Here is a 25,528-nt window from a genome sequence, read left to right as displayed (position 1 = left end):
GCTAACTCATAAAATATACCAAAAAAAGGAATTTTTAGCGGTATGCGGCAAATGGTCACTCTGCCCCAACTGCCTATCGATAATTGTTATAAAAAATTTGTTATAGTTGCGGATTTTTGTGTTTGGCGGTGTGTGCGAAAGAGAGATGGATACGGCATATGTTTAGGAAGTACGAAAAATGTTTACAGTTAGACCGCCCCTTGCGTAATTGAGCCCGTGTTGGTGTTGGTGGCCGTTTCCCGTAACTCGTATCCGTGCAAATCTCGCCGCTCTGTTCGGATTCCATTCAATTCTCCTTGTTTAACTGAGATTATTGCAACGTGATTGACTCTCGGCGTTATCTCGACGGCGCTTTTAATTCACGCCCACCGCATCGGCTAAAGCTACAGCCCTAAAATCGTCCAACATTATCTACGATCTCGCAATAACTCTAGGAATTGTTTGAGTGTGTGTGATGTGCTAAACAGTCCGGCAAATTCACGGGTGAGTTCGTAGTTGCTGTATTACTTACAGACCTTCGTGATTAATCTTGGTCTAAGTTGAGAGTAAGGGGAATGCATTCGACAGGCCCCCCATCCCAACAACCACCCACTGTTCCACCCACCACCCACTCTTGTTTATTTATAGCGGGACATTTCCATGTGCGAGTGATTTTGACACCCGCTCACTTACATATGGATGTATATGTGATGTACACTCACATACACAGATGCACACGTAACTACACTGATATTCAGCACGTTTTTATGCTATTTTCGATCGGCATACTTATAGTCATTGGTATGTTCTCTACATAATTCAGCGCAATTTCAAATGCCATTTCCATTCGCTATCTTCAGAGCCTAATTACGCAAAATCAGTGGAATTAGTAGTAGCAAACGGGCCAGAACGCTTATCGAACAGTGGCGGGGCTAAAAAAAAATTATACTAGGAGATAACAACATATTCTCAGGAAGAAGTTCCACGTGTTAAAGGTGTACATTTACACAATTACAACTTATGAATTATTAAATTCCCAAGCTAAATAAGTCAATCCCCATTACGATCCGCCACTGTTATCGCCTCTGACCCATATATCATCATGTGTTTCTTTCGCACTTTTGGCTGCCTTCCACATACTTTTGTTGTTCATATGTGTAGGTGGGTTCATGAATCATAGATAAAATGCCGGTGGCGGCCAGCAGAAGAATCCTTATCGACCTAGAACTTTTTCATTTCTCCATTTTCCGTCCGGCGCCAATCAATTATTCATGAGCCAGCGCAATTTGCAAAACTGATATTTGCAAATAAAAAATATGCAATGATAAACACCGCCTTGCAACCTGGCTCCGTCATTTGGGGCAACCAGCAGTAACTTGATACGGAAAACAAACAATTCTCAACGAACTACGATCAGATGAATTATTTATCGCATATGGCCAGCCCTTCAACATCAGTTATGTGTCAGTGGTTGTACTAACTGAATACTAAACTGACCGTCCACGTAATTCAGCAGTCGACGAGCATGGCAAGGTCAGAGCCTCGTCCCGTGTCCGGATTCAATCGAATTGGATTGAATCCGTAACGTTCCGAATCCGACGTGATCGACCTCTGCAAATTCGAGTTTTAAGTGCTTCTATCCCATCCAGAACTTCGTTTTCATTTGGCCGTCACATGACTTGAGTCTTTTTCATATCTCCCCAACAAGACTCTACTGAAATTTCACATCAAGCTCTTGTTGAACGATTTACTGGCTCACTGAATGAGCGAAAAAGGTAAAAAGAAGATAATACCCATGTGTCTGAGTGTTTGGGTTCTTAGATACACATTTTTGCAGGTTATTTGCCTGGAGTTTCAGGTATGAAATTAGTTTGTGAAGAGGTTAAGATAAAAGATACATTTTATGGCAGGTAGTAAGGGTACCTCAAGTGTACACCTATGTAGATGTCTGGTTGAAATTTCAGGCCCAGCAATCTAAAGATTACGTCAGCTTTGAGTATATATATGTACATATGTACATATATAAATCGTGTGAGAAGTTTTACGAGCCCGTTCCCAGGTTTTCGCCGACTTAGCGCAATTTCAGGTCGTTATATAGTGAAAATGTGATATATAATAGTGCTGTGCCAAGGTTCCAAACGTGGAGATATAATGTGAAATTTATTTCGGTCGAATGACTAATCAAATTATGGGGTTCATTTATCGTTTGTACTTTGAGCGATCGCATGTGAAGTTTCAGCTTTTTTGGGGTAGATGCCAAGCGAAATTTGATTATGCGAACTAAACATAAAAAGGAATTGGGTTCCAGGAAATTTTACTCTATAAAATGGGGGTTTCATGCTGAATTCCATTATGTTGACTCAGCAGCATGTGCCAGAATTTCACAATTTGCGAAATAAAGAGCACCCTGTTTATCAAATTTGAGCATCGTGATCTCTTGCTATGACAAGCGAAATTTGATTTGGGGAATGTGTCTCAATATGAAAAATACCACCTCAAGCCTTTTATATTGCAATAGAATATAGGATTATTATTATTTATTTATTATTATTGCATATTTTTTGTTTATTTTTGTTTTTTGTTTTGTGATTTAGCCCAGCTGCCTCTTTTTAAACCATAAAAAATAATATTTAAAGTTCCTGAACCAAAATAGACTATAATTTTCCAACACAATCAAACTGAATGAGGGAACTTTTAAGTTTATTAAAAAGCTATATATAGTTTTTGAAAATGATCAGTGAAAAAGATATGATTATAGAAGTATAAAAGTGATGCAGTTTTTGAAATAATACCATCACATCAACATGTATATGCAAATTTAAAATTCAAAATCAGCGCATATAATCAGGTTTTTTAATTGTGAATTTTTAGTAAATGCAACATTAATCCTTTTAGTTAACCAAACTTCAATCTTTGCGTTCTAGCGTTCTGACGTTCACCTCGCTGTTTGCCATGGTCCAAAATCAGCCACGCCCCGCCAAGTTAGAACGCCTTCGTTGTGGGTATGCTTTAATGTGGTCCGCAGTCATATATATATATATATATATTTGAACGCACACTCACTCAATTAGCCGACAATGAAACTGGCTTATAAATCGAACCGCAAGCGACGCGCGCCGCTCAGTTGCAAAGCGTTTGCAAAGCTAGCTGGTGTTTGCGATCGGTTTGGTATTCTTCCAATTAGTTCTTTTCGGTACGATTAATATACAAGTTATTTTAAAATATGTTAAAATAAATTTATTATCAATGTGAAGCAGAAGAAAGTGAAATGAATTAAAAATGCCCTTCGCTCCAAAAATGTATGCATTTAGCATTGAAACCAGATCGTTAAACATTTTTCTCCCAGTGGTTTCATTAAAATCACGCGAACAGAATTTAAATGAGGCTTGATTACTAAAAAAAAGATATAGTAAAAACAATCGAAATACAAACGAAACAGTCAGTCAATGGCGGCAGCACTTGACCAATTGACTGAGTTCGCTGGATTGATTGGGGGAATATTGCCGATGAATCGTATCTGATCTGATTTGGGGAATTTGTATGCAAATAATTTGTTTCGTTGATTGATTTTTATTGCCCTGAAATTAAGTTTTGTGCCTTCGCGAATCCCAGTGGCAGTTTGGCAGTTAATTTCCTCAACAAGTGCGAACTCTTCAGCCTCAACCTTTAACACTTAACCCCTTTGCCAAGGCGACGTGTGTCCTTGTCAATGCCGCGCGGGTGCAATGACAGACCGCCCACTTCCTGCGACCTTGAGGCCATCCATTTTATGCAACAACAATGACGTTTCTATTATTACCTTTTAGTGTTTTGGCTTTCGCTTTTATTAAGTCGATAACCAGCGAGACACCCACGTGTATCTGTATGCCTCAACACCCCTACCTCTCCCCTTCTCGTCTTCTCACCTGTGTCGTAAATTTTCGCCAAAGTTTTATCAATAAATTGGATTTCAATGCAGGACCGTTGAACTAACTGCCCAACTTGGCTGTGGCATTAATGCGCAATTGCAAAATTGTCTGAGTCCCACACAAAAACCAGCAACAACTACAATAACAAGTAGTTAGAGCCAACTATGTACAATAACAAACTAATTTTCAGTTAGTGTGAGAGGGGAAGAGAAATTTCCAAGTCCCGCCTGGCGAATTTCTTTTTTGGCGCGTGCCACTCGTAGTTTGCTCATCGAAGAAGCCGCATGGCATCAACCACTTTGGCTCCCGACTAGGAGCTAAAAACTAGTTGGCTGATAAGCAGTAGTTAGTAAATACCCATTGTGATTATCGTTGTGCAACTTCGCATCTTCTGTTTTTTGTTATCAACAAATGTGAACACAGAAGTAGCCGAATAATAAAACATTTTGATTCTGGCATTGGAGGGTTGTAATACCCATGGAATATGTGATTGTGATTTGGAAAACCAAATGCTTTGATAAGAAGTAGGAATGTTAAGTCAATGTAGATTGAGTGGAATTTCCAAAGTGATAAAAGTCTGAAAACTTTAGTTTCTACAAGAAATGATGTTGCAAGACTACAAAGATTTTTATGAGCTTTGATAATTATTATAAATAGTGACATTAAACGTATGAGTTAATGTGTTTTTAATGCCTTAAATAACTTACTTCTTGTAGCAATTTCAAACACGATTAATTAATTTGATAATAATTTCCAAATACCGAAAACCGCAAAGCTTAACAAGCTTGAGTGTCAAGTTAATAACTGATTGAAGTGATCTATATCCCTATTGCCATACCAGAAGAACTCATTGTTTAAATGCAGTGAAACCTCCCATCTATGGTGATCTTGGGGCACCTGAAACCAGTCGGTTGTTTAGACGGCTCGATGTTCCATATTTGGAGGTGTCGATCCACCAACGAACGATCTTGAACTTCCGCTTTGGTTCGCTGACTATTTTGGTTATGCAATGGGCAAATGGCCTTTGTAAGTGCCTGCGATCGTTTCGGATCGGCAGTGCCTTAATTTGTGTGGGATGGTAACAAGGGGATGACCGTATAGCCCCATAAACGATTTTTAATCAGATAGAATTTTGTGTTGGTTTTGCAGTACTTGTTTTCGTTTTTGACTAATTTCTTGCTGACTTTTGCGTTTAATTCCAGATCGAAATAACAGCGCGAATTGACATCTGACTGATCGACGGATATATAATGATCGTGACAGATCTTGCTGGGCAGTAAATCGTAACGAGAGTCAGAGTCATTAGCATTAGTTCTAGGAGTGGAAGTACAAGAGCAAGTCGGGCCTAAAAATGGCACGACACATTATGGCTGTTTGCGTGGTGTGCCTTCTATGTGCGCACCGCCTGCACTGCCAGGATCATATTGAGAGTCTACTGGGCCCGGCGCTGGTCATGACCCAAAGCCAGGAGCAGCTCAACGCCCGCGTCTATACGAACCTGAGTCCCTCCAGTGAAACCACCGATCGGCGACAGCAGCGATCCGCTTCTGGCGACGACGACACCCCCAACTACAGCACCAGCCCGCCATCGAGGAGACAAAAGCGCCATGCCGGCCACGAACACGGTCATCACTCCGAGTCCCGCGTCCCACAAATCACCCAGTACTATCTCGAGAAGCTGATGGTCCAGAACGATCTGATGAACAACAGCGGATTCGATGGCCTGCTCCAGCAGCTTAACCTTCACTCGTTGGCGAGTGGGGCAAGTGAAGGAACTGTGAGTATAGGGAGCTAGAATCTTCTTCTTGTTGACTTACTCTATGTTCTCTTATTCCCCTCGCAGTGTGTGCCCACTAGTCGCTTAGTGCACCATGTCCAGCCTCATGATCATCATCACCATGACCATGACCATGACGAAGAGGAGGAGCACAATAGTCTGCAGCTGACCAACTGTACATTAAGCCAGAATGGCACCAGCTCCAACGATATGTGCGCGAACCTGCTTAACAATAACACACACCTACTCAGCGAGGAGACGCAAAATTTTACGCTGAGTGAAAAGGACTTGCTCCATTTATGTCCGATTCTTCTGTACGAGCTGAAAGCCCAAAGCGGCGGATGCATAGAGCCGGCGGTCTTATACGATATTGATAGCACGGAAAAGCTGCTGGAAGACGAGAAAGACAAGGATATATTCTATGGTGAGATTGACTATATCATATTCCATTTTTTCTTTACTTATCTGTATCTTCTCATCCAGTGTGGGTATATGCCTTTATATCCGTGTTTGCCTGCGGCATCCTCGGCTTGGTAGGAGTGGCCATCATACCGTTTATGGGTTCTCGGTATTACAAATACATCATCCAGTATCTGGTTTCCCTGGCAGTAGGTACAATGACCGGCGATGCCCTACTGCACTTAATGCCTCATGTGAGTAGAGCTGATAAAGCCACGTACTTTTCCGTAAGCCATGACTAATGTATAACTTCCGATTTATAGTCTCTGGCAGGCCAGGATGAACGGGGGATGATCATGAAGGGACTGGGATGCCTGGGCGGCATCATCTTCTTTTACGTGACGGAGCATGCGTTGACCATGATATCTGAGTGGCGCAAGAGCGTAGAGAAAAAGGAAACGAAGAAGCCTTCGCGTGCGAAGGTTATGCGGGATCCTGATTCGTCGGTAAACAACTCGGTGGCCGGCGACAAGATCTGCAAGCAAAAGTATAGCTCATATCCATATTGTTATGACGAGATCACCATGAACAACAAGCAGAGTGAATGGATGCACCTTCCTGGTGATGGCGGAGTGAACTCGGCGGCTGGTGCAGGCGGTGATGCTGGTTCGGCGGCGGAGATGCGCAACGGTGTGGGCGATCATGATGGATCCAACGATATGGCCGCCGCTGCCGAATCCTTGCTGTCGACACTGCACACGAATTGCGTGGAAATGAATCATCACAATCACAACCACAAGCACAACAGCCACCAGCAGAGTCAGGAGGGCCAGGACAACAACACCATTGTCACCGATCTGGACGGAAATGCGGTGTACGCCTCGAACAGTGCAAAGGATAAGGACAGTCGGAACGATCATGTGACTGTCATATTGCGGGAGCACGAGTCCTCTCATCATGGTCACAGTCATCGCCATGGTCACGTCCATTCGCCGCCAGAAACGCTTAGCGCTGTGGCTTGGATGATAATCATGGGCGATGGGCTTCATAATTTCACCGATGGCATGGCCATTGGCGCAGCCTTTGCCGAGAACATAGCAGGCGGTTTTTCCACCTCGTTAGCTGTCTTCTGTCATGAGTTGCCACACGAGCTGGGTGACTTTGCCATTTTGATGAAGGCTGGCATGTCGGTGAAGTCGGCCGTCTACTACAACCTGTTGACGGGAGTCCTGAGCTTTATAGGTATGATTTTCGGCATTGCCTTTGGCCGATCGCAGGATGTGGCTCAATGGATGTTTGCTGTTGCGGCTGGTCTGTTTATCTACATTGCCCTAGTCGATATGGTAAGTTTTTATCTATTAGCTAATTTTGTAAAACTATTAAATAAACTATGATTTATTGCAGATGCCCGAGATCTCGGCCTCGCACAAATCGCTGGGACAGTTCCTGCTGCAGATACTCGGGATGTTGAGCGGAGTGGGAATAATGCTGTTGATCGCCCTTTACGAGGGCGATCTGATGAGCGTGTTCGGCACGGATGGAGGTTCATCTCACCAGCACGTTCATTAATCACATAACTGAAATTGAAACCAACCGCAGCGAATCTTGTAGCGTATTATGTGAATTGCAGCGAATATTGTGTATTAACTGCATTTTTCCATCAGGCATATAGGACCTCTTGAATTATTATTTTCTTTATAATTTGATTAGATTGTTGTTTACCTTAGTCCCGCAGAGTTACTTGAAACACAACCACATACACAGCCGGTTGGCGCTTATCAAACGCATTTGTTACCCAGTTTATGAAACACACAACCACACACCCACATAAGTGAAGCGATCCAGCAAACCCGTTTTATTTTCGTTCCTAATTTTGCTTATGAGATGCGTTCGCATCGATTTCAAACCCGACTAAAATGTAAGATGTCTTCAAATTGCCTAGGTTAAATAGTGATCCTGAATTTAGTGATTTTGAAAAAAAAAAAACAATTGAAACGATAAATGAGAGAAGGAAATAACAGAAAAAGGATCGGATCTGGATCCCAAAATCCTGTAATTACTGATCTTATACACTGAAAGCAGAACCTAACAATTACGATATATATATATATTGTAGAATATGTATACATTCATATAGTTTTTGTATTTTGTAGTTTAGGGTGCGCACGTTTACTTTATGCGAGTTTAACATTCTTAACCCAGAATTAAGAAATGTCCACTGTTATGATTTCTGACAGTACTTAATGACTTAAACGCATATTATTTCCACTTTTGGAAATAAACAAAAACCATTTAAACTTAATTTATTATCGTATTTGTAATAAATGAAAAAGATTATTCAATTGCACGCTCATACATAATTTAGATTTTCGCTACCCCGTAGCGTCTTCGTTCAATTATGATTTTGTAATAAACCAAGCTAAAAAAACATTTTATTTTCTTATTGATTTGAGTTTTATTATTTCATTTATTGCGCACACAACTAACACGAAAGTGATTGTGATTCAAAATGAGTAACTAACATTTGTAAAATGGTGCGACTTGTGGCACGATCGCCCTTACTGACTATCCCACACACACCGAGCTGCACACGAAGCTATCACTTAAACTGAGCAACTAACAATATTTTATAAAGCCCACACTATGTGCTACTGAGGCAGTAAAACTTATATTAATTTTAGCTGTAAGCTCTACGAAAACTACAAACAGGAAACCAAAAAAAAAAACAAAATAAAGAATTAAACATATATACACACTGTGCTAAAGGAATTTTGGAGAAATGGATGTAATACTACTTTGGTGATATCACGCAAAAGGCAATTGAAAAACAACTAACGAAATAAATTTACAATAATGTATTGATAAACACATATATATGTAAGTCGTGTAAGTGTGCACCAGCACTTGCCGAAGGCGCGTATTTTGCTACATTTTTCTTTATTTTGTAAAGTAACGTAAACACTATTTAAATTTTCAAAATAAATGTTTTTCCACGTCAACATCATAGAATGTGAGATAGCGAGAGCTTTTGAATTGGGCGGGCACTGGAGCTATCGATAACAGCTGTAAGGATCTAAAGTGAAAAAGTACACATATGCCTCATATATTTTTAGGACACTAGTCTATAAATATAAATAAAAATCATTTTACTATAAACTATTGCACTGCAAAATAGATGTAAAGAATAGTTTACCAATGTTTTAGAACATGCCATCGTTTAACGGTGCCGGCTGCCTATCGATATCAACAGTGGCACCATCGACGCAATCCCACCACTAGTTGTCAAAATATAATTTCGAAGATGCGGCCCACTTTCCTGGCCATTTTGTGCTTCCTGGCGTGGAATCCCTGCTCCAAGGCGAACGGCAACCTAAGTCCTGGGTCCGTAGGCGTCCACCGTCGCTTTGAGTACAAATACTCATTCAAGCCGCCGTATTTGGCCCAGAAAGACGGCACCGTACCGTTTTGGGAGTATGGGGGAAGTGAGTACGAGTGGAAGACGCAGCTCCACGTCAGTTGTTTTGGCCCACTCGCTGCCGCTTTGCGACCGTGGGTGCGAGCGAGACGGTGCGAAGCGGCGAAGTGTACACGCAGGCACTTTGTTTGGATCTCGATTTGACCACGACTCCGGGTGTTTCTAAAGCCACAACTTGTTGCTTCTCATTTCAGATGCTATTGCCAGTTCGGAAAGTGTGCGCGTGGCACCATCGCTGCGCTCTCAAAAGGGTGCCATCTGGACAAAATCCCAGACAAATTTCGACTGGTGGGACGTGGAGATTGTGTTCCGTGTGACGGGTCGTGGCCGGATCGGAGCCGATGGTTTAGCCTTCTGGTACACCACGGAGAAGGGCGACTACAACGGACCGGTGTTTGGGTCATCCGACCGCTGGAACGGTCTAGCCATCATGTTCGATTCTTTCGACAATGACAACAAGCACAATAATCCATACATCAGTGCTGTGCTCAATGATGGCACCAAATTGTATGACCATGCCAACGATGGAACTACGCAACTCCTGAGTGGTTGTCTCAGGGATTTCCGTAACAAACCATTCCCCACTCGGGCGCGTATTGAATACTACAACAATGTGCTCACCGTGCTCATCCACAATGGAATGACCAACAACAACGATGACTACGAGCTGTGTCTGAGGGCCGATGGAGTTAATCTGCCTAAGAACGGTTACTTTGGCATCTCAGCCGCGACGGGAGGTCTGGCCGATGACCACGATGTGTTCCACTTCTTGACCACCTCGCTGCACGCCGCTGGACAAATTCAGGAGCAGCCCAAGGTGGATAACCAGGAAAAGCTGACCCAGGAGTACAAGGAGTACCAGGAGAAACTTGAGAAGCAAAAACAAGAATACAAAAAGGAGCATCCCGAAAAGGAGGACGAAGATTGGGAGGAGTTTTACGAATCAGAAAATCAGCGTGAGCTGCGTCAGATCTGGCAGGGACAAAGTCAAATAGCCGACCATCTGCGCGAGCTGTCCCGTAAAGTGGACGAGATTATTGGCCGCCAAGAGACCACGTTGTCGCTGGTCTCGCGCAATGCTGGCCAGGCTCCGCCACCGCCCGCCACTGGCGGAGTGGCTCAGCAACCGTTGCCCGTTGGCGCTGTGAGCAGGAGCGATGTAGATCTTTTACTCACTAATCAGAACCTGCTGCTTAGTTCCATCCGCGAGATACGCCAACTGGTTGGCGATATCAATGTGCGCACTGATAACATTCAAACAAATCAGAAGCACGCGCCAACAGCACAAATCCAATCCACCGGCTATGATGTGCAAACGCTCATCGCCGAGATGCGCGATGGCATGAACCAGGTCAAGCAGGGCATCACTCATGTGGGCCAGAGGTGAGAAATATGGTTAAGATTTAATTCTGTGTCTTTAGTTAGTCGTCATCGAAGTCAGCATATTATTTAATTAACTCGCTCGATTCGAATCTAACCTCGACCTAAGTTAATCGTTATCAGCTATATTTTAATATTATTTATGATGTTTGGTTTAACTGAGATTAACATAGTATAGAACAAAAAGTTGACAAATACGTCCTTAATTAGATTAAATTTGATTTTTGGTCGATCTAAGACAACCCTTTACGGAAATGACAGCTCATAATATGATCTAGAAAAGGTATCAAAAAAGATTTCGAAATGTAACCGACCGATATGTAGAATTTTAATGCTTAAATGAGTTTTAAGTTAATAGTAGAGGACCGGGATATAACTTCATATATCTATACTAAAAAGATATTTTCCTTCTTACAGATTGGGAGCGCCCCAAGGAGCAGCGCAAGTGGCCAATTGTCCCACGGGCAACTGCGTTGGAGTCACATTGTTCCTAAGCGTAACTGTTGTGCAATTGCTGCTAGTCTTCATCTACAACGTCTTCAAGTGAGTGTTTGTGAATCTTAGAACTTTGATCCAGAACTATTAAATTTTCACAACTATTTTTTACAGAAATCGCAGCGAAGCACAGGCGAAAAAGTTCTATTAGGCAAGATCGCGACTCATTGGGATCGTAACGAGTAACAAACACACAAGCATACACCCACACAAAACACGAGGAAACACATTCGCACACCTGACTAGGCGGCAACTAAATTTAGTTAAAATGAAAGATTTAAGACTTCTGCATAGCATGTTCTACCATTACGTGTAACTGTTTGTTTTTTATATAGAAGTCTGTATGATAAGTCAGGTCCCGAATACAAATTGAAGTCGTTACTTAATCGAAGAAAGAACAAGAAATTTGAACAATGTAAAAGCCTCATGACAATGCCACGCAATACAAAACGAAGAAACCGTCGAAGAAGCCACAAGACAAACTTCCCTAATAATAGTCAGCACAAGATGTTTTTTAATTCGTTTAGCAAGTCAAGTCGAAAGTTCTACTCCATTTTCAACTCTGCATATCATGTGTGCAGGCATTTCTATAAAACAAAAGAAAATCAATCTACAAAAAAAAAAAAACATAAAAATCGTAAAAACTATAAATGTATGAAAATTCCGTAAACTTAGCTAATTTCTATATAAATCTACTTAAGAGTTGAACGGAGTCTCCTGAGCTCGGCTCTTTAAAACTGAATTGGCAACATAAATCTTTCTTTCCATTTTCATGCGCTACGAACTCAGCAAAGCGATTTAGACAGCTTTTTTGTTAACTAGCCTGAGAGTGAATTTATTTAATAATTACGATGATGGTACCGTCTCACTAAGTTTTTTGTTTCGTTCGCATATCACTGGTGCGATGTAAGGAAGTTTTCTACTGAATAATCTTAATATAAATACTGATAAATTATAAAACAATTGAAGTGAAGTGTGTTTTTATATATGTTGTCCATTCCAGTCTCGATAGAAATGTTTAAACTGAAAAATAAAAATCAATTTATAGAAAATGGTCGTACAAAAGTCTATCTTTAACTGTCCAACTTTATCACTTTACTGCTCTTTTTCCATTTTATTTTTATACTCCCCCTCAATGGCGATTTTATTTTCGTTGATATCCACAGAGGAAAAACTTTATTTCTCAAAAAGACCTCGTAAGCATAAACTAGAATCCCTGTCAGTTTCCAATCCTCATCCTCGCATCGATGACAATGCGGCAAAAATGGCGCCACTTGGTCGCCCCACAGTGTGTGGAGCTAGGGGATGTGGTGGAAGTTCTGGTGAACTTTTGGCCATAAAATGTAACTGCCATTGGTGGCATTGTGGGCAGGTTCGCTGTGGTTTGGGTTCCCCATCCCAACGCCTCTGAAAAAAAATAGAACCCAGGAAAACCCAGCCAAAGATAAATGGACAGAAGCCAACGGCAGTCGTGGTCCATGTTATAAATTCACTCAGGGATCGAGGAAGGGGTTACACTATTGGAGTCTCGCGAGTGGCAGCTCTGGTGTTTGGTTGGATGGTAGCTTCGGCTATGTACTCAGAGTCCTATGTACTGTCAGTGCGCAGGATCAGGACCAGTAGAAAACGAAACTGGAAGGGGAACTTGAACGGCTATTAACTTCTTTTAACAGCCAATCGGCTTGAGGCTGGCAAACAGAGAAAATGGTTTCGCTTTGTGAGGATTTTCCCAGCAGGGGTGAGGTTGGTGCACTGTAACAAAACTTACTTTATAGTATAAACTAAACTTAGTTCTAATTTAGTATATCCTGTCTTAGTTTTAAAATAAAGATCTTATCCTGCTTTCTTGTCTTGCAATTTGGAAGTTTAGTAAGAGTTTCCAGAAATGGTTTTTTAATGATAAAGTTGAAAGGTATTTATTAAATGGTTTAATGTTTATCGTAAATATATTTATCTACTAATTTGCACATTAAATTGGGAATAAGTTTAGATTGACATATTGCCGTATAGTTAATTTAGAATTTAGTATAATATAAACATGTAAACATTTTATCAAAAGTTTGCCTATAAAAATGTAAAATGCATTAAAAACCTAAGAGGAGATTGTATTCATTTCTGCTTAGAATTTTGTAATATATTTAAGACCCTTTACAGTAATTTATTACTTCTAATCCATTTAACCATCCAGATCATTGTGTTTTCCCCCGAATCAGATCAATATAATGTCAGATTTAAAAGGATGCCAAAAACTTTAATAATCCATATTGCATATTTACACATCTGTGGAATTTCAGAGCTCACCACAATCCATTAGTAAATGAAATTCATAAATCCCCTTCCGAATGTCCTTATTCCCTCCCTCCTCCCCCTTTCAATCAGCAAACCAACAAACGAGGACGACAGTTTGCAACATTTGCCAAACATTTGCGAAAAAAAGGGGATATAAAATCAAAGTCAAAGTAGTTACCATATAACGGGGTGGATCTATCTGGATGTATCGGTGCGATATATGTAGCTCTGGCTGTGTTGACAAATCCCCAGACCATGTCCTGTATTTTCTAGCCAGGAGAAGGAGCAGTGGCAGCGTGACAAATGTTGCGCAAACAAATGGATTACATTGCTGCGAGTCGCAGCTACCCAAATGCCTAACCATGAATCATAAATTTCCATAACTGTCATCCGATCTGGGCAGATTTCTTTGGCTCGTCAGTCGCCGAAGAAAGCAAATTGGCCGTCACCGGATTACGAACTTTGTTGCTAATCCCAAAATTGAATTTCGCTACGTAATTTGCTAATGACCCGAACAGAGCTTAAGGGGCCAAAGTTGAAATTGATACAGACTCATCTAATTATCATTTTAGACTTAAGAAGCGTTTTCTGTTTTCAATTTTGATTCATTCCGCAGAAAAATTAGTGAATTTTATTCATATTTCTGAAATTTGTATGCAGAATATTGGTCTTAAAGTTCTCAAGTTTTTTAACATGATCTAGTATAAAAAAGTAATCCAGTCTTTCTTAGTAAATTCATTTAAGTTCTAAGCCTTGCATAATAATATTATTTTATGTTCCCTTTCAATCCCAAATTAAAACCAAAGATACATCGCTTAGATATCATTCCATCTGCATTAGAACGAATTGAAAAATTTCCATAGGAAAATTGTCGCACTCAAAGTGCAAGAACAATGGGAAAACTGCTCTTCGGATGCTTAAATGTTTGTGCAACTGCTTTAGTTTCCCGATGCCATTAAGTCGCTGGTTGGCGGATGACAAAGGATAGTCCATTAGACACAAGTCACAATTCCATTGAAGCGAGCTGGCAAATGGAGTCCCATTGAAGTCCCCTCATCCTATTCACTGGCTTGCATCCTGCATTCCCCGAATCCCTGCCTGCACCCTTTGTTAATGTTTTTGCCAATGAAACCAGAACAAAAGTTGGGCCTGGATAATATTTTGCGCTTTTTGGTATGACGAATCCACATGTCACACACGAATCGAATGGCCAAAGTCAGCTCCTGCTCATGGAAAAACCCAGGGAAACCATACCCCCTACCCCTCATCCGTTTAGCGGGCAATCAAGCGTGTAGGGCAATTCAATAAGCCTGGGCCAATGGAGGTGGGGGTGCCACAAGTTTGGAGAACTTTATCAACACCCATGTCGGCATTAGTTTTGTTTACAAACTTTCCGTTGCCTTTTTGACAGTTCGCCGGGGTGGTGAACTGACTATTCCTTCCCTGCCCATTTCGAGCATTTTCCCATTCCGAACATTTCCCTGGGGTGGATTTTTGCGGGGATTTTTATTTATGAGCACTTAAATCGAAGCGCAAACTGAAATTGCACACTGCACACATCTACATAAATATGCAATTGCGGCCTTGTGAGAAAGTAGTCCCGCTGATAAATGATCAAAAAATTATAAATAAATACGGGATACATATCAGACCCTCCTTCTCCCTGTTTTTTTTTGCCCATCCCTCATGTTGCCATCACCCCATCTTAGTGCTTAGATGACAGTTCCCGATAATGGTGACATCAATTTGAAACTCAATTGAGCTTGTTCCCAGCTCCTTGATAAATGCTTTGCTATCAGCGCCGTTTATCGTCCTCCGGTTTTGACTGGGTGCGACAAGTCAACGATTTGGAAACGGAATCGGACAGACAACCTCCCCAAGGTAAGGGGTTCTATCTCTATGCTATCCTCATCTCAGCTTTCTCCTGCTCTTCTCAATCCCTGATCTCTGGGGCGTTGCAAGCAGTTTACATGTTTAATGCTTGCTTAATTGCTGCCTCAGCCAGCGGGGCAGATCCCTGAGCTCGGATAAGAAATCGTCTTCTAAAGAGTGATGTCAGTTGGACAAAAAATAAAGGAAAATGGTCCATCGGGGAAAATTAAGTGTAGACAATTAAGATGAAATGCATTCGTATTTTGGTAAGAAAATTCACTGATTAAAGATAAGAATTGTCCGGCTTTTTGACTATAACAATATATAGATATAGAAATATTTTATATTCTATGGAATAATTTTTTAAAGTTTATATTTTATATTGCCTTACGGTCTATAAGAAAGTGGATATTATGATAGGAATTATCCATTCTAGGGTATGTCAAAGGATGTTTCCGCATAAAAACACAACTAATTGATCTCAGATATTAAACAATTTTCAATTAAATTTAGTCAGTAAAACTTTTAATGCCTTGATATGTCAATAAGTGCCTTAACAAATGGAACTTTTAACAAGTTCATTGCCCCACACCTCCTCCACTTGACACCCTTGACTGTAAACTGAGTTCCAAATCCCGGATGCCTGGGACTCAAACTCAACCTCAACATGTCCATTAGGCCATGTCGGTGCATGGCATCGCCTGGATAAATAGACTGTTGAGTCATTAAACCATTTACGCAGCCATAAATTTACGCAATTTACTTAGTGCGCAAACACACATATCCTGCAGGATGCTGGATGTCCTGGACAGGGCAATAAAAAATACCCCTGTTCAGTGGATGGCGGTTCGAGAAACATTAACACATCTGGCCAGATACAAAGTGCGACGGGCCGTCCGCCTGAGCGATTAACTTTTTGCATCCTTCACACTTCGCTGGGCGAGTTAACCCGACATCATCATCTAACACAAGTCCTGGAGCACGGACATCACCCACGCGCCGCTTGTTTGCATTTTTATTGCCTCCACGCTCTGGGGATGCAGGATGTAGATTTTCAGGATTGCCGCCGCTGCTGGCTGACAATTTTAATGAAATCGTCATCAATTAAAATTTGCTCTCTTCCATGTCCATGCCTCCAGACGACAGTGACAATGACAATGACACGGCACAACCTCCATTTCCACTTTTGTTTTTCACTTAGAGAAAAAAAGTCATTGATTCTTGACATGATTTTGTGACTTGAACTGATCTAAGAAATGTTAGAAACCTATCTATGAATGCAAATTAACAAAGAATAGACAACAAGCTGGGTTACAAATCATCTTGGTAATATTAAGATAGATTTTTAACTGCTTACTGATAAAAAGGACTTTAATCTATAATGAATATCTTTAAATTTCTGTAAATTTAGTCAGATTTTCTTCCCGTGCAATCCTTAAAGTCATCCTCATCTTTTTACGACCGAGACATCCATCCAGGCACTTCAACGGGCTTAGTCCCCGGATCGGTTATGAGATTCTCCGGCGCATAACTCGCCGAACTCGTGCCTTGGGATCGGTCTCAGCTATAAAAATAATTTGTGGCCAAAATCTCCCCTCCTTCCATCTAGTTTCCATCCCAATCACGGATTCATCCAAGGGGTTTGAGACGAACGGCTGCCGGCAATTTGTAGTCGTTGGCTTGTTTTTCCAGCCTCGCCCTAATGGGTTTTCATAAATTTTTATTGTTCTCAATATAAGTTTTATTCTCGCCTCGTTTTTTTTTTGTAGTTTCCCGCATGCAAATGTAGTTTGAGTACTTCAAATTTGTGGAGAATTTGTTGGGCAATATTAAAACGAGTTTACGCATTTCCAAAACATTAAAGAAATTTGAGGAAAAGGACGGCTCGAGTGGTTATAGAAAAGTGAAACGAATTTTCAAGTATTGAAACGAATTGTTTAAGTATTTGAAAAGCGAGTTCTGGGAACAAAAACCGTTAAAATCATAGTTATATTTTATAGAGTTTCATAGTTTTCCTCTGCAATTTATAAACCTAGTTTATGAACTGCAATATATCAGAAATTTAATCTAATGTGGTAATAAAATATTCTGATATTTTTAAAACAATTAATTATGACAAAAACCACTTGACCAAAAACTTAGCACTCGCATAAATTTTCCCTTCTCCCTTTTTTACTGCATTTTGAGCTCAAGTTTTTCTAGTTTCTGTTGCACATAAAATATGATATTAAGTTATTATATTTTACCAATTTTATTGGTCTCCAAAGAGCTGTGATGATGGCGCATCAACAATTACAAAGCCAAAAATGCATTCGGAAACTCCAAACTCAATTAGATGGTCATAAATCTTTGCAAGAGGCAAAAACCCTCTAAATTTTGGTTGATAAAATGCCGAAATTATCACAGCCAAGGACATGATATATGGGCACTTGGCCGGCTTAACCCATTAGCCAACCGGAAGATCGCTCAATTAGCGTTGCTCCTCGCTGGTCAGTCCCAAGTGGGTCACTCGAGGAAAAGGATTTGCGAATCGGGTTTTTATTTCCCATTGTCCCGGACAGTGGTGGCCTCTTTGTTGTCCCAACAAAGTGACATAAATCTTGGCAAGCGCTGGCACAAACTCAACCGGAACTAAAGCAATGACGCAGCAGGAGCCCCAGGACACATGTCGGTGCCTTTGGTTGGTACATACTCGCATATCCATTTTGGCTAGCAGTCATAACACGCGTGTGTGTGCGAGTGTGCCAGTTCTGAGATTTATCGGCCCGAGGGGTGAGTCCATATCTTTGCATCCTGCATCCTCCATCTGCGTATCTATCTATTCGGCAGCCTTGGATCGCGGGACATCGATGCCGGATGCCCAGAACGACAGGCGTTCGATTGAAATTAATTGAATTTGCGCCCAAGCCTCGAACTTGACTTTATTTCAAGAAATTTTCCCAAGTTTTAGAGGGCGGGCATACATGCACAGCAAAAAACAAAGGTTTTTAAAATATTTTTATTTTTTGACTAAAAAGTGATTTAGATTTTTCATAAATGATTGTTTTGTTAGATTACTCTGAAAATAGTTTATCACGCTACGAAAGTGGTTCTCTTAAAAATATTTTAGTAATGCTCAAAGTAAAATGTTAGTCACAGCTTATAAAGTAAAATCCAATCATAAGTTTTTTTCCTGTGCAGCAAAAATGAAGGACCATGGACGCTTGTTTCCTGTTTATGCTCGAGATGTTTTGCAGCATAAATTACGCTTACATATATGATATCCTTGACAAGGAAGGAGGAAAAAAACAGGAACATTAAATTTATTTTTATTTCGCTGGCATAGGGAAAGCAACCCCAGTGAAATGAAAGGGCCCCCAAAGACGCGAGCGCTATATGCGGTCCGCTGACTTTGCCAAAGTCATGAATTTGCTCGCTTATTTTTATGATTTTGGCTAGTTTTTGTTTTTCGGCCCTTAGATTGCCGACCTTATTCGGGGGTTGTAACTTGTACACTTGGCTGCCCTCCAATCGCCCAAAATCAAAACGGAAACGATGATCGTCTCGGAGAAATTTCAGGAAAGCCAGACAAATTTATCAAGTCAGTGTGGGGGTTCACTTTGGTAACGCCCGTAACCTTCATTAATCATATGAAGCTGTAATTTTTTAAGATTTAAGTATAAATCACTTAATCTTTAAGACTTATTTTAGTAAAACTGCATTACTTGTTTTTTGAATTTGGCGCTGTGACTCCAACAGTTAGGGTGACCCTCCACTTAACAGTCTGCCGTTAGGTTAACATCCCTTGCAAAAACGGGTTGTTTGTTTGCTGGCGTGATTTTATTTCTTTTGAAATAAAGAAAAACCAATATTTAGACAAGTTGTTGAATATTTTTAATCCGTTTTTAGTTAGAAATAAACTAAATGACCTAACGCTAGTTGGCTCCAATAGCCGCATCGATATATCGATAACACCGTGGCGAACGGCCACACTGTTCTATCTACGACGAATTTTTATAAAGTGTTAGTTTTATTTACTCGATTTTAGCACTCTTTAAGCCTTTTCCGCCGTGTGTTTCTGTAAGTTAACCAATGTTTAAGACCCCAAGATCGAAATTCAATAGAGGTATATTTTCGCGGAGCGGGAAAATCGGGTAAACACAGCAAGTGCAAGTTCAGCTGCGGGCTGGCCAACAAGAATCGTATATTTTGTTGTTGCCGCCTAGTGGGTGCTCCTCCGGGGTCGTCATCCCTCTTAGAACATAACCCTCCCGCCGGATTTTGGTCTAACCTATCCCGCACATTTGTTTTTGTTGGTCACGCGAATTCCGCCCTTTTGGGCTAAGTTCTTGTACTTTTCGTAACAAAAAAAAAGGGAACGCCCGCATTTGTATGTTTGTTTGTGTGTGTCTCGCCTACGTTTTATGCTAATTAAAGTGCAACTTTTTTTTAGCCAAAGCTGCGAATATAATTCAATTAACGAGGTTCCAGCAGCGACTGCCTGGAATTATCAGCCCAGCAGTTGGTTTGGTTTGACGGCTTTATCTGAACAGCTGGAGGGTGGAGTGTATATATAGGGTGTATGTACATTCCATTCACGATAAGATAACCCCGGCTGAAGAGTTGGAATCGCGGGATTCGCAAATTGCCTTCAATTCTCAACTTAATTGTGGAGTTAACTATGCAACCCCCGAACATCCAAAGACCGGGAGACTCGTGCTGACATCCCGCTGGCACTGGTAAAAAGATTCACTCTTCCAGGGATCAGACCCTCAATTGCGTCAATAATTGAGCCTAATTGAAGTCAACAGGCCATTATTTCGATACTTTTGTTTATGTTGTTTTTAGGGAAAGGGGTGTATCTTACAGACCTTAAATCTTCATGTAGTAAAATGATCTATTTATAAAAGCCTTTTAATAGAGAAGTCTTGGTTTTGTCCAGTTTCATTTAAAATATTTAATGTGGGGCTCTTAAGCTATGTTTTCTATTAATATAGTGATAGCGGAACAAAATAATTGTCAACTAAAGAGTCACTTATAAAAATTACCAGAATTCCAAATATAAAGTTGGTGCGTCACAAAGCAAAACAAAAAACCGTTCGATAAAAACGAAATATAACAGAATATCATCGTAAAACAATTTCGATTGACATTTAAGTACAAAGTTTTTTTTTGTGACTGTTGCTAAATATTACCAAACCCCTACCCCTTGATTGTATTAGCCCTTTTATAGTTTAAAGTTTTAATGCCTAATTCGTAGAATTCCCCAATGACTAAGACCACTTCCACTTCCACTTTGTCGCTTCCTCTCTGTTTTTTTTTTGTTTGTTTGCGAGAAGAAAGAAAGAGCCATAAGTTGGGCCCAAAGATTAGTCACCACTGGCACGGGTCCATCACCTTGTAGCTCGGTTCCCTGGCCACCGTCTCCTCCACCTCCTCCTGCCCTCTCTTTTGCTGGCACCTTTTGTTTTGTTTACATTTGCAGACGGCGATCAGGAGAATCTGAAGAATCAGAGAAGAGAGCCTAGCAGGTGGCTCTCTTCTCGGCTCTCCCATCTGTTGCTCATGTTGCTCACATTGCCCATGGAACCAAGCGAACCACTCGCTTCTACGACCCGCTCATTCGAGTTTCGTCCGCCGTCGGTGCCAATTCGTTCGATTGTGCCGCGCCCGATATCGTTATAAAAATATATATATACATATATATATATATCACCGACCCGTACACATATATATATCGCATATCGCACATATCGTTCAAGTTCAAATATTAAAGAGTTTCAAGCTTAATTGTGGAAAATAAAGAAGGTATAGAAGAGTGCGCGAGTATAAGTGCGTGACATATGGTGTTATTTTTACCCATTCTAAGGGGAATATGTGCCAGAAATAAGCAGATCCATTGTGTAACTCGAATCGAATGTAAATTGTGCGTTACGCCTGCGCAGTGCGCGCCAAAACCCTCGGAAAACCCTTTTCCACATTTCCGATTTTAAGCATTTTAGAAAACAAGCTGAAAATTACCTCATCGTTCTGCCGGCGCCTGCGTCGACGTCTGCTTTTTGATGTGTGCCCCTGACTTTACGCTAGTCCACAGAGAACAAATTTGGGATTATTTTAGATCATGATGCTATATGTTTTATAACACATGTCACCTGAAATTTTAAAGTTAATCTGATTGGTATTACACGGAAATCGTATAGGTGTATCAAGTTTGATTCGAAATGATCTAAACGAACATTTTATCTGTATATAAACCGGATTTAGTTTCCTTAATTAAAATGTCTTCCTATTTTTCCAAATCTAAAGTTGACATAGATTAAGATACCAGACATTCTTCTCTGTGTATTCAAACAGACATAGATATTTCATTCTATATTTCTCGTTTGCCTAGCAGCTGGCTGACCTCCCACTCCTCTCCCCCACAAATTCGATTTATCTTCAAGATACACATACGCTAAGATTTGTTTTGTATCTGTAAGTAGATTTATTGTTTTTTTGCGCTCTTTCATTCATCTTCTTAATATATATATATATTTTTGAATATCTCTCATCTTTCGGTGTTTTGTCATAATTTCTCTCTCTTTTGTACTGTTTTCCTCACATTTTTTTGTCCGATTGTTTGGCAAATTTCGCCGTCGCTCCATTTTGTGGGCGTATTTTTTTATTATTTATCCATTATCTCAAAATGTCAATGCGCTCGTTTAAAGCTGTTGTTATTTCCAGCCACTCTCTTTCCGAGCTCTTTTTTGACCTTATTAGTTAGTGGGCTTCGGTTTTTGGAATGCCCGTCACATAAACACGCTTCGGAAACATAAAGAAATCGAGATCGGAGCTCATTTTCACTCCATGCTGCTGTGTGGGCAGTGCATCGGCTCCACATCCACCAAATATTTTGGACGTGGACGTGGGGACGCTTTGCATCCGCCAAGATATGGATACACTTAACAAATTGTTAAGGCTTAAAGCCTTAAATGTTTTTTATAAATATTTCAAATTTTTTATAAGAAACAGAAATGTTTTTGTTCATGTTTGTTTATGACACTTAACTTCACTTTCTGTGATATAATTTGTTGTTCTACTGACACACTCTCCATCATAATAAATACATCAACATTTTCCTTCTTAAAAGATAAGATCTTTAGTAATTGTAGACCAAAAAGTAAGAAAGGGAGTGTTCTACTTTCACCGCCTTATCTCTAAGGCGATTTCCTCCATTTCATTCTACTCTAGATATACCTTTTTCCTTTGACAACGCTGAAAGTAATGTGACGAAAGAAAATTTCTATTTATTTCCTTGTTATTGTATTCTAATCAGTAAGATTTCTTCAATTTTTGCTTTAAATCCTGACTATTCTTATTTTAGTAATTACATAATAAATGGTACCAGGAATTCGTTGAGTGATATGCTGGCTCTTAATGTGTGTTATGGTGCTGCTGCGTGTACATTCGGTTTCGATAGAGCGGCAATTCATTGAGCAAACTGATTTGTAACTCGGTCACTGGTGGAACGCTGGTGGGCAGCAGCTTGTGTTGCCCATTTTGGGGCACGTTTCGATTGCCGCTGCTGCTGGTGCTGTTACTGCTGCCAGACAAGTGACTGCATTTTCCACTTGTATCGGTTTGGATTTTTTTTATGGTTTTGCATACTTTTTGTTTTGCTGTTTTATTAATTGAGCTGTATTCATTAATTCGCTTTGCTCTGGGCGAGACGAGTGGCCGAGTGCAAAGGTCTTCCAATGAGCGCTTGCCATACAACTTTCGAAAGCGAGATTGATGTCCCGGGGATGTTTTTGCATTGAGGATTACTTAATTTTTTTTTGGATTAATTGAATTTTGTATTTTGGCAAGCGTGAAATGGAAGGAGTTTTACGGTTTATAATGTGAAATGCCACTGAAAATGCTTTCAAAGCTCCTAGGGAAAGTTTAAAAACCAATAACTATAACAAAGTGCTAATGAAGTACCATTCAAAATTCATTGAGCCATGCTACCTTTGATTTATTTCGATTTTCCAGTCATTTGTTAGCTGCATGTTTCAAGCTCAATTAAAGTAAATTAAGCCAACCGGCCAATTCGTTACAATATCAAAATTCAACGCCCCAAACAACTGGCGGCAACGAAAAGAACAAAAAAGCAATACGACCAGCGTAATAGCAATTAAAAAATAAAAATAACAACTGGTGTGTGCGCTCTATTTTCTTAACGCCTCAGCATTTTCAATGGTTTTGTATTGCACTTCAGATACATGGATGCATACATGCTGAATATACATATGCTATATATAGATACACTGAGAAAACAAAGAATCTATTGATCTTGAAGGGTGTGTCTTAAGATAATAAAGAACTTCTTGATTGGAAGTCGGATAAGTTATAGCATTGGTTATGAATCAAAGAGGCCCTAAATCAAAGACTAAAACTCTCGCTTAGCAATCATCCCTTTTCCCAGAAAATTAAGATGTTTATTTAAGCCAATTTGTAACTCATCTTAAGTAAGAATGCTTAGCAATCTTACATTTTCCTCTCTGTAGAACAGATACAACTACTTGGGGCTCATGTGAGTTTATGTGGGTTTTAATGCTGCCGCACACATGTTTCGCTTTTGCACCGGACCCGTACCCGTACCCATACCCCTACCCTTACCCGAATCAAACAACCAAAATGCTAAATAAACAAAATGGGCCGCAACTGAGAGCTCAGAGAAGATTCCATATTGAGTTCGATTGGTCGTATTCCGTATTGTGGAATAGTTTATTGTTTTGGAATGTTTCTTAATTACGCGGAACTCAAGTGGCGGAGGTGGAAGCAAAGACTATGAAAGACCGGCCATGGTCGGAATTTCGAACATTTCCTTCTCCAATTCTCTACAATTCTCCATTCGATTTGAATCAACTTGATTCGCATTCCCTTTTTTGCCAGCAGGCACACACTCATCGCTGTTGAGTCATTATAAATCGGCGAAGAGTAAGAGCGAGGACCCCTTGTTTACTATTATGGCTGATAAAGAATATGCATTTGCTTCTAAAAATAAACTGGAAGTATTCATTCGTATTTGTTGTCTGCCTTCGGCGGTTTAACTTTTATTGTCACCATTTTTGTATGCAAACCAAACGCATGCGAAGATTTATGCAAAAATTCATCGTTTTACCCTATCGACTCGACTACCGAACTCGTCGAGAGGACGTATCATTTTATTTGTTTCGTTTATCGCCGGTGGAAGTGGGTTGGGTCTCTCCGATCGGGTTTGTCGCCGTCTCCAATATATCGCAGTGGGTGTCGTAAATCCCTGGCCGATTACGTCAGTAATTCATTGGCGCTTTTCTGCTTACGGATTTGCTGGACTTGAGGGCCCATTGAACACGCATTTGGGCACTTCATCAATCTGTCAGTCCATCAGCGAAACGATTCGATGCGGTCAGTCGATAAGTTAGCTTTCGCATTCCCACTGCAACGGGTTGCGGTCGGTCTGTCACACCCTCGAATTCCCACAGAGCAGGGTTATAATGAAAAATAGCTGCAAATCTTGAAGATTTCATTTTTATAGCTTTATAGCGTCTGGGAAAACTCTACAAACTGCTTTCAAATTTCTCTATGAGATAAGTAAATTAGTGTATATACAGAACCTAATCATTTGATTGATTGGCTTTTAATTAATAACAAAAAACTGATCAACGGTTAGGAATTTTTATCAATTTTTTTGATTTATCGAAAGAACAAGATTTTATTAGATCTTTTCTAGCATCTCTTTAAGAAATATTTACGATTCGTGACTCAGTTTCGTTTGATTTATAATAATTTCTTAGGACCTTGGGAATTAGAGAAGTTCGTCTGTGATTAACCCAACATTTTATGCATTCCTTTCCCGATTTGATTATCTCGCCTCCGGACTGACTGCCTCCCCTTTTCCGGAGATTGTCGTGTCCATCGGCAGTTATCGCTAGGCTTGGCCTTGCCTCGCAATTTATTTCCCCATCTGTC

General features: G+C 40.4%; 3 protein-coding genes across 9 annotated transcripts in view; all 3 read left to right on the top strand.

Moving 5' to 3' along the window:
• The first annotated feature begins 75 nt into the window (after positions 1 to 75).
• Positions 76 to 8,493, top strand: LOC108109841 (zinc transporter foi). Of its 3 annotated transcripts, none has more exons than XM_017218592.2 (6): positions 76 to 483; positions 5,090 to 5,664; positions 5,731 to 6,088; positions 6,148 to 6,317; positions 6,387 to 7,406; positions 7,468 to 8,493. In XM_017218592.2, the coding sequence occupies exons 2-6, from the start codon at positions 5,239 to 5,241 to the stop codon at positions 7,630 to 7,632; spliced, it is 2,139 nt and encodes a 712-aa protein (XP_017074081.1). In that variant the 5' UTR covers positions 76 to 483; positions 5,090 to 5,238; the 3' UTR covers positions 7,633 to 8,493. The 3 variants fall into 3 exon arrangements, with proteins under 3 accessions (XP_017074081.1, XP_017074082.1, XP_017074083.1); XM_017218593.2 differs by lacking the exon at positions 76 to 483 and adding an exon at positions 3,104 to 3,172; XM_017218594.2 differs by lacking the exon at positions 76 to 483 and adding an exon at positions 4,216 to 4,232.
• An 833-nt stretch (positions 8,494 to 9,326) lies between these two features.
• LOC108109842 (protein ERGIC-53) lies at positions 9,327 to 12,465 on the top strand. The gene is made up of 4 exons (XM_017218595.2): positions 9,327 to 9,545; positions 9,733 to 10,921; positions 11,336 to 11,461; positions 11,528 to 12,465. Exons 1-4 carry the CDS (start codon positions 9,365 to 9,367, stop codon positions 11,562 to 11,564), a joined length of 1,533 nt encoding a protein of 510 aa, XP_017074084.1. The 5' UTR covers positions 9,327 to 9,364; the 3' UTR covers positions 11,565 to 12,465.
• Positions 12,466 to 19,539: 7,074 nt separating this feature from the next.
• Positions 19,540 to 25,528, top strand: part of LOC108109821 (talin-2) — a 29,830-nt gene continuing 23,841 nt past the window's right edge. For 4 of the 5 annotated variants that reach the window (XR_001772534.1, XM_017218555.1, XM_017218552.1 and 1 more), the window contains exon 1: positions 19,540 to 19,633. The gene's annotated coding sequence lies outside the window, so the exon portion shown is untranslated. Of the gene's footprint in view, positions 19,634 to 21,174; positions 21,362 to 25,528 lie in introns of those variants that run through there. The other variant, XM_017218553.1, reaches the window with a different exon arrangement.

This window comes from Drosophila eugracilis, unplaced genomic scaffold (assembly GCF_018153835.1).
Source record: "Drosophila eugracilis isolate 14026-0451.02 unplaced genomic scaffold, ASM1815383v1 contig_1104, whole genome shotgun sequence".
NCBI lineage: Eukaryota > Metazoa > Arthropoda > Insecta > Diptera > Drosophilidae > Drosophila > Drosophila eugracilis.
The sequence above is the reverse complement of the archived record's forward strand: the minus strand, read 5'-3'. Positions and strand labels throughout refer to the sequence as shown.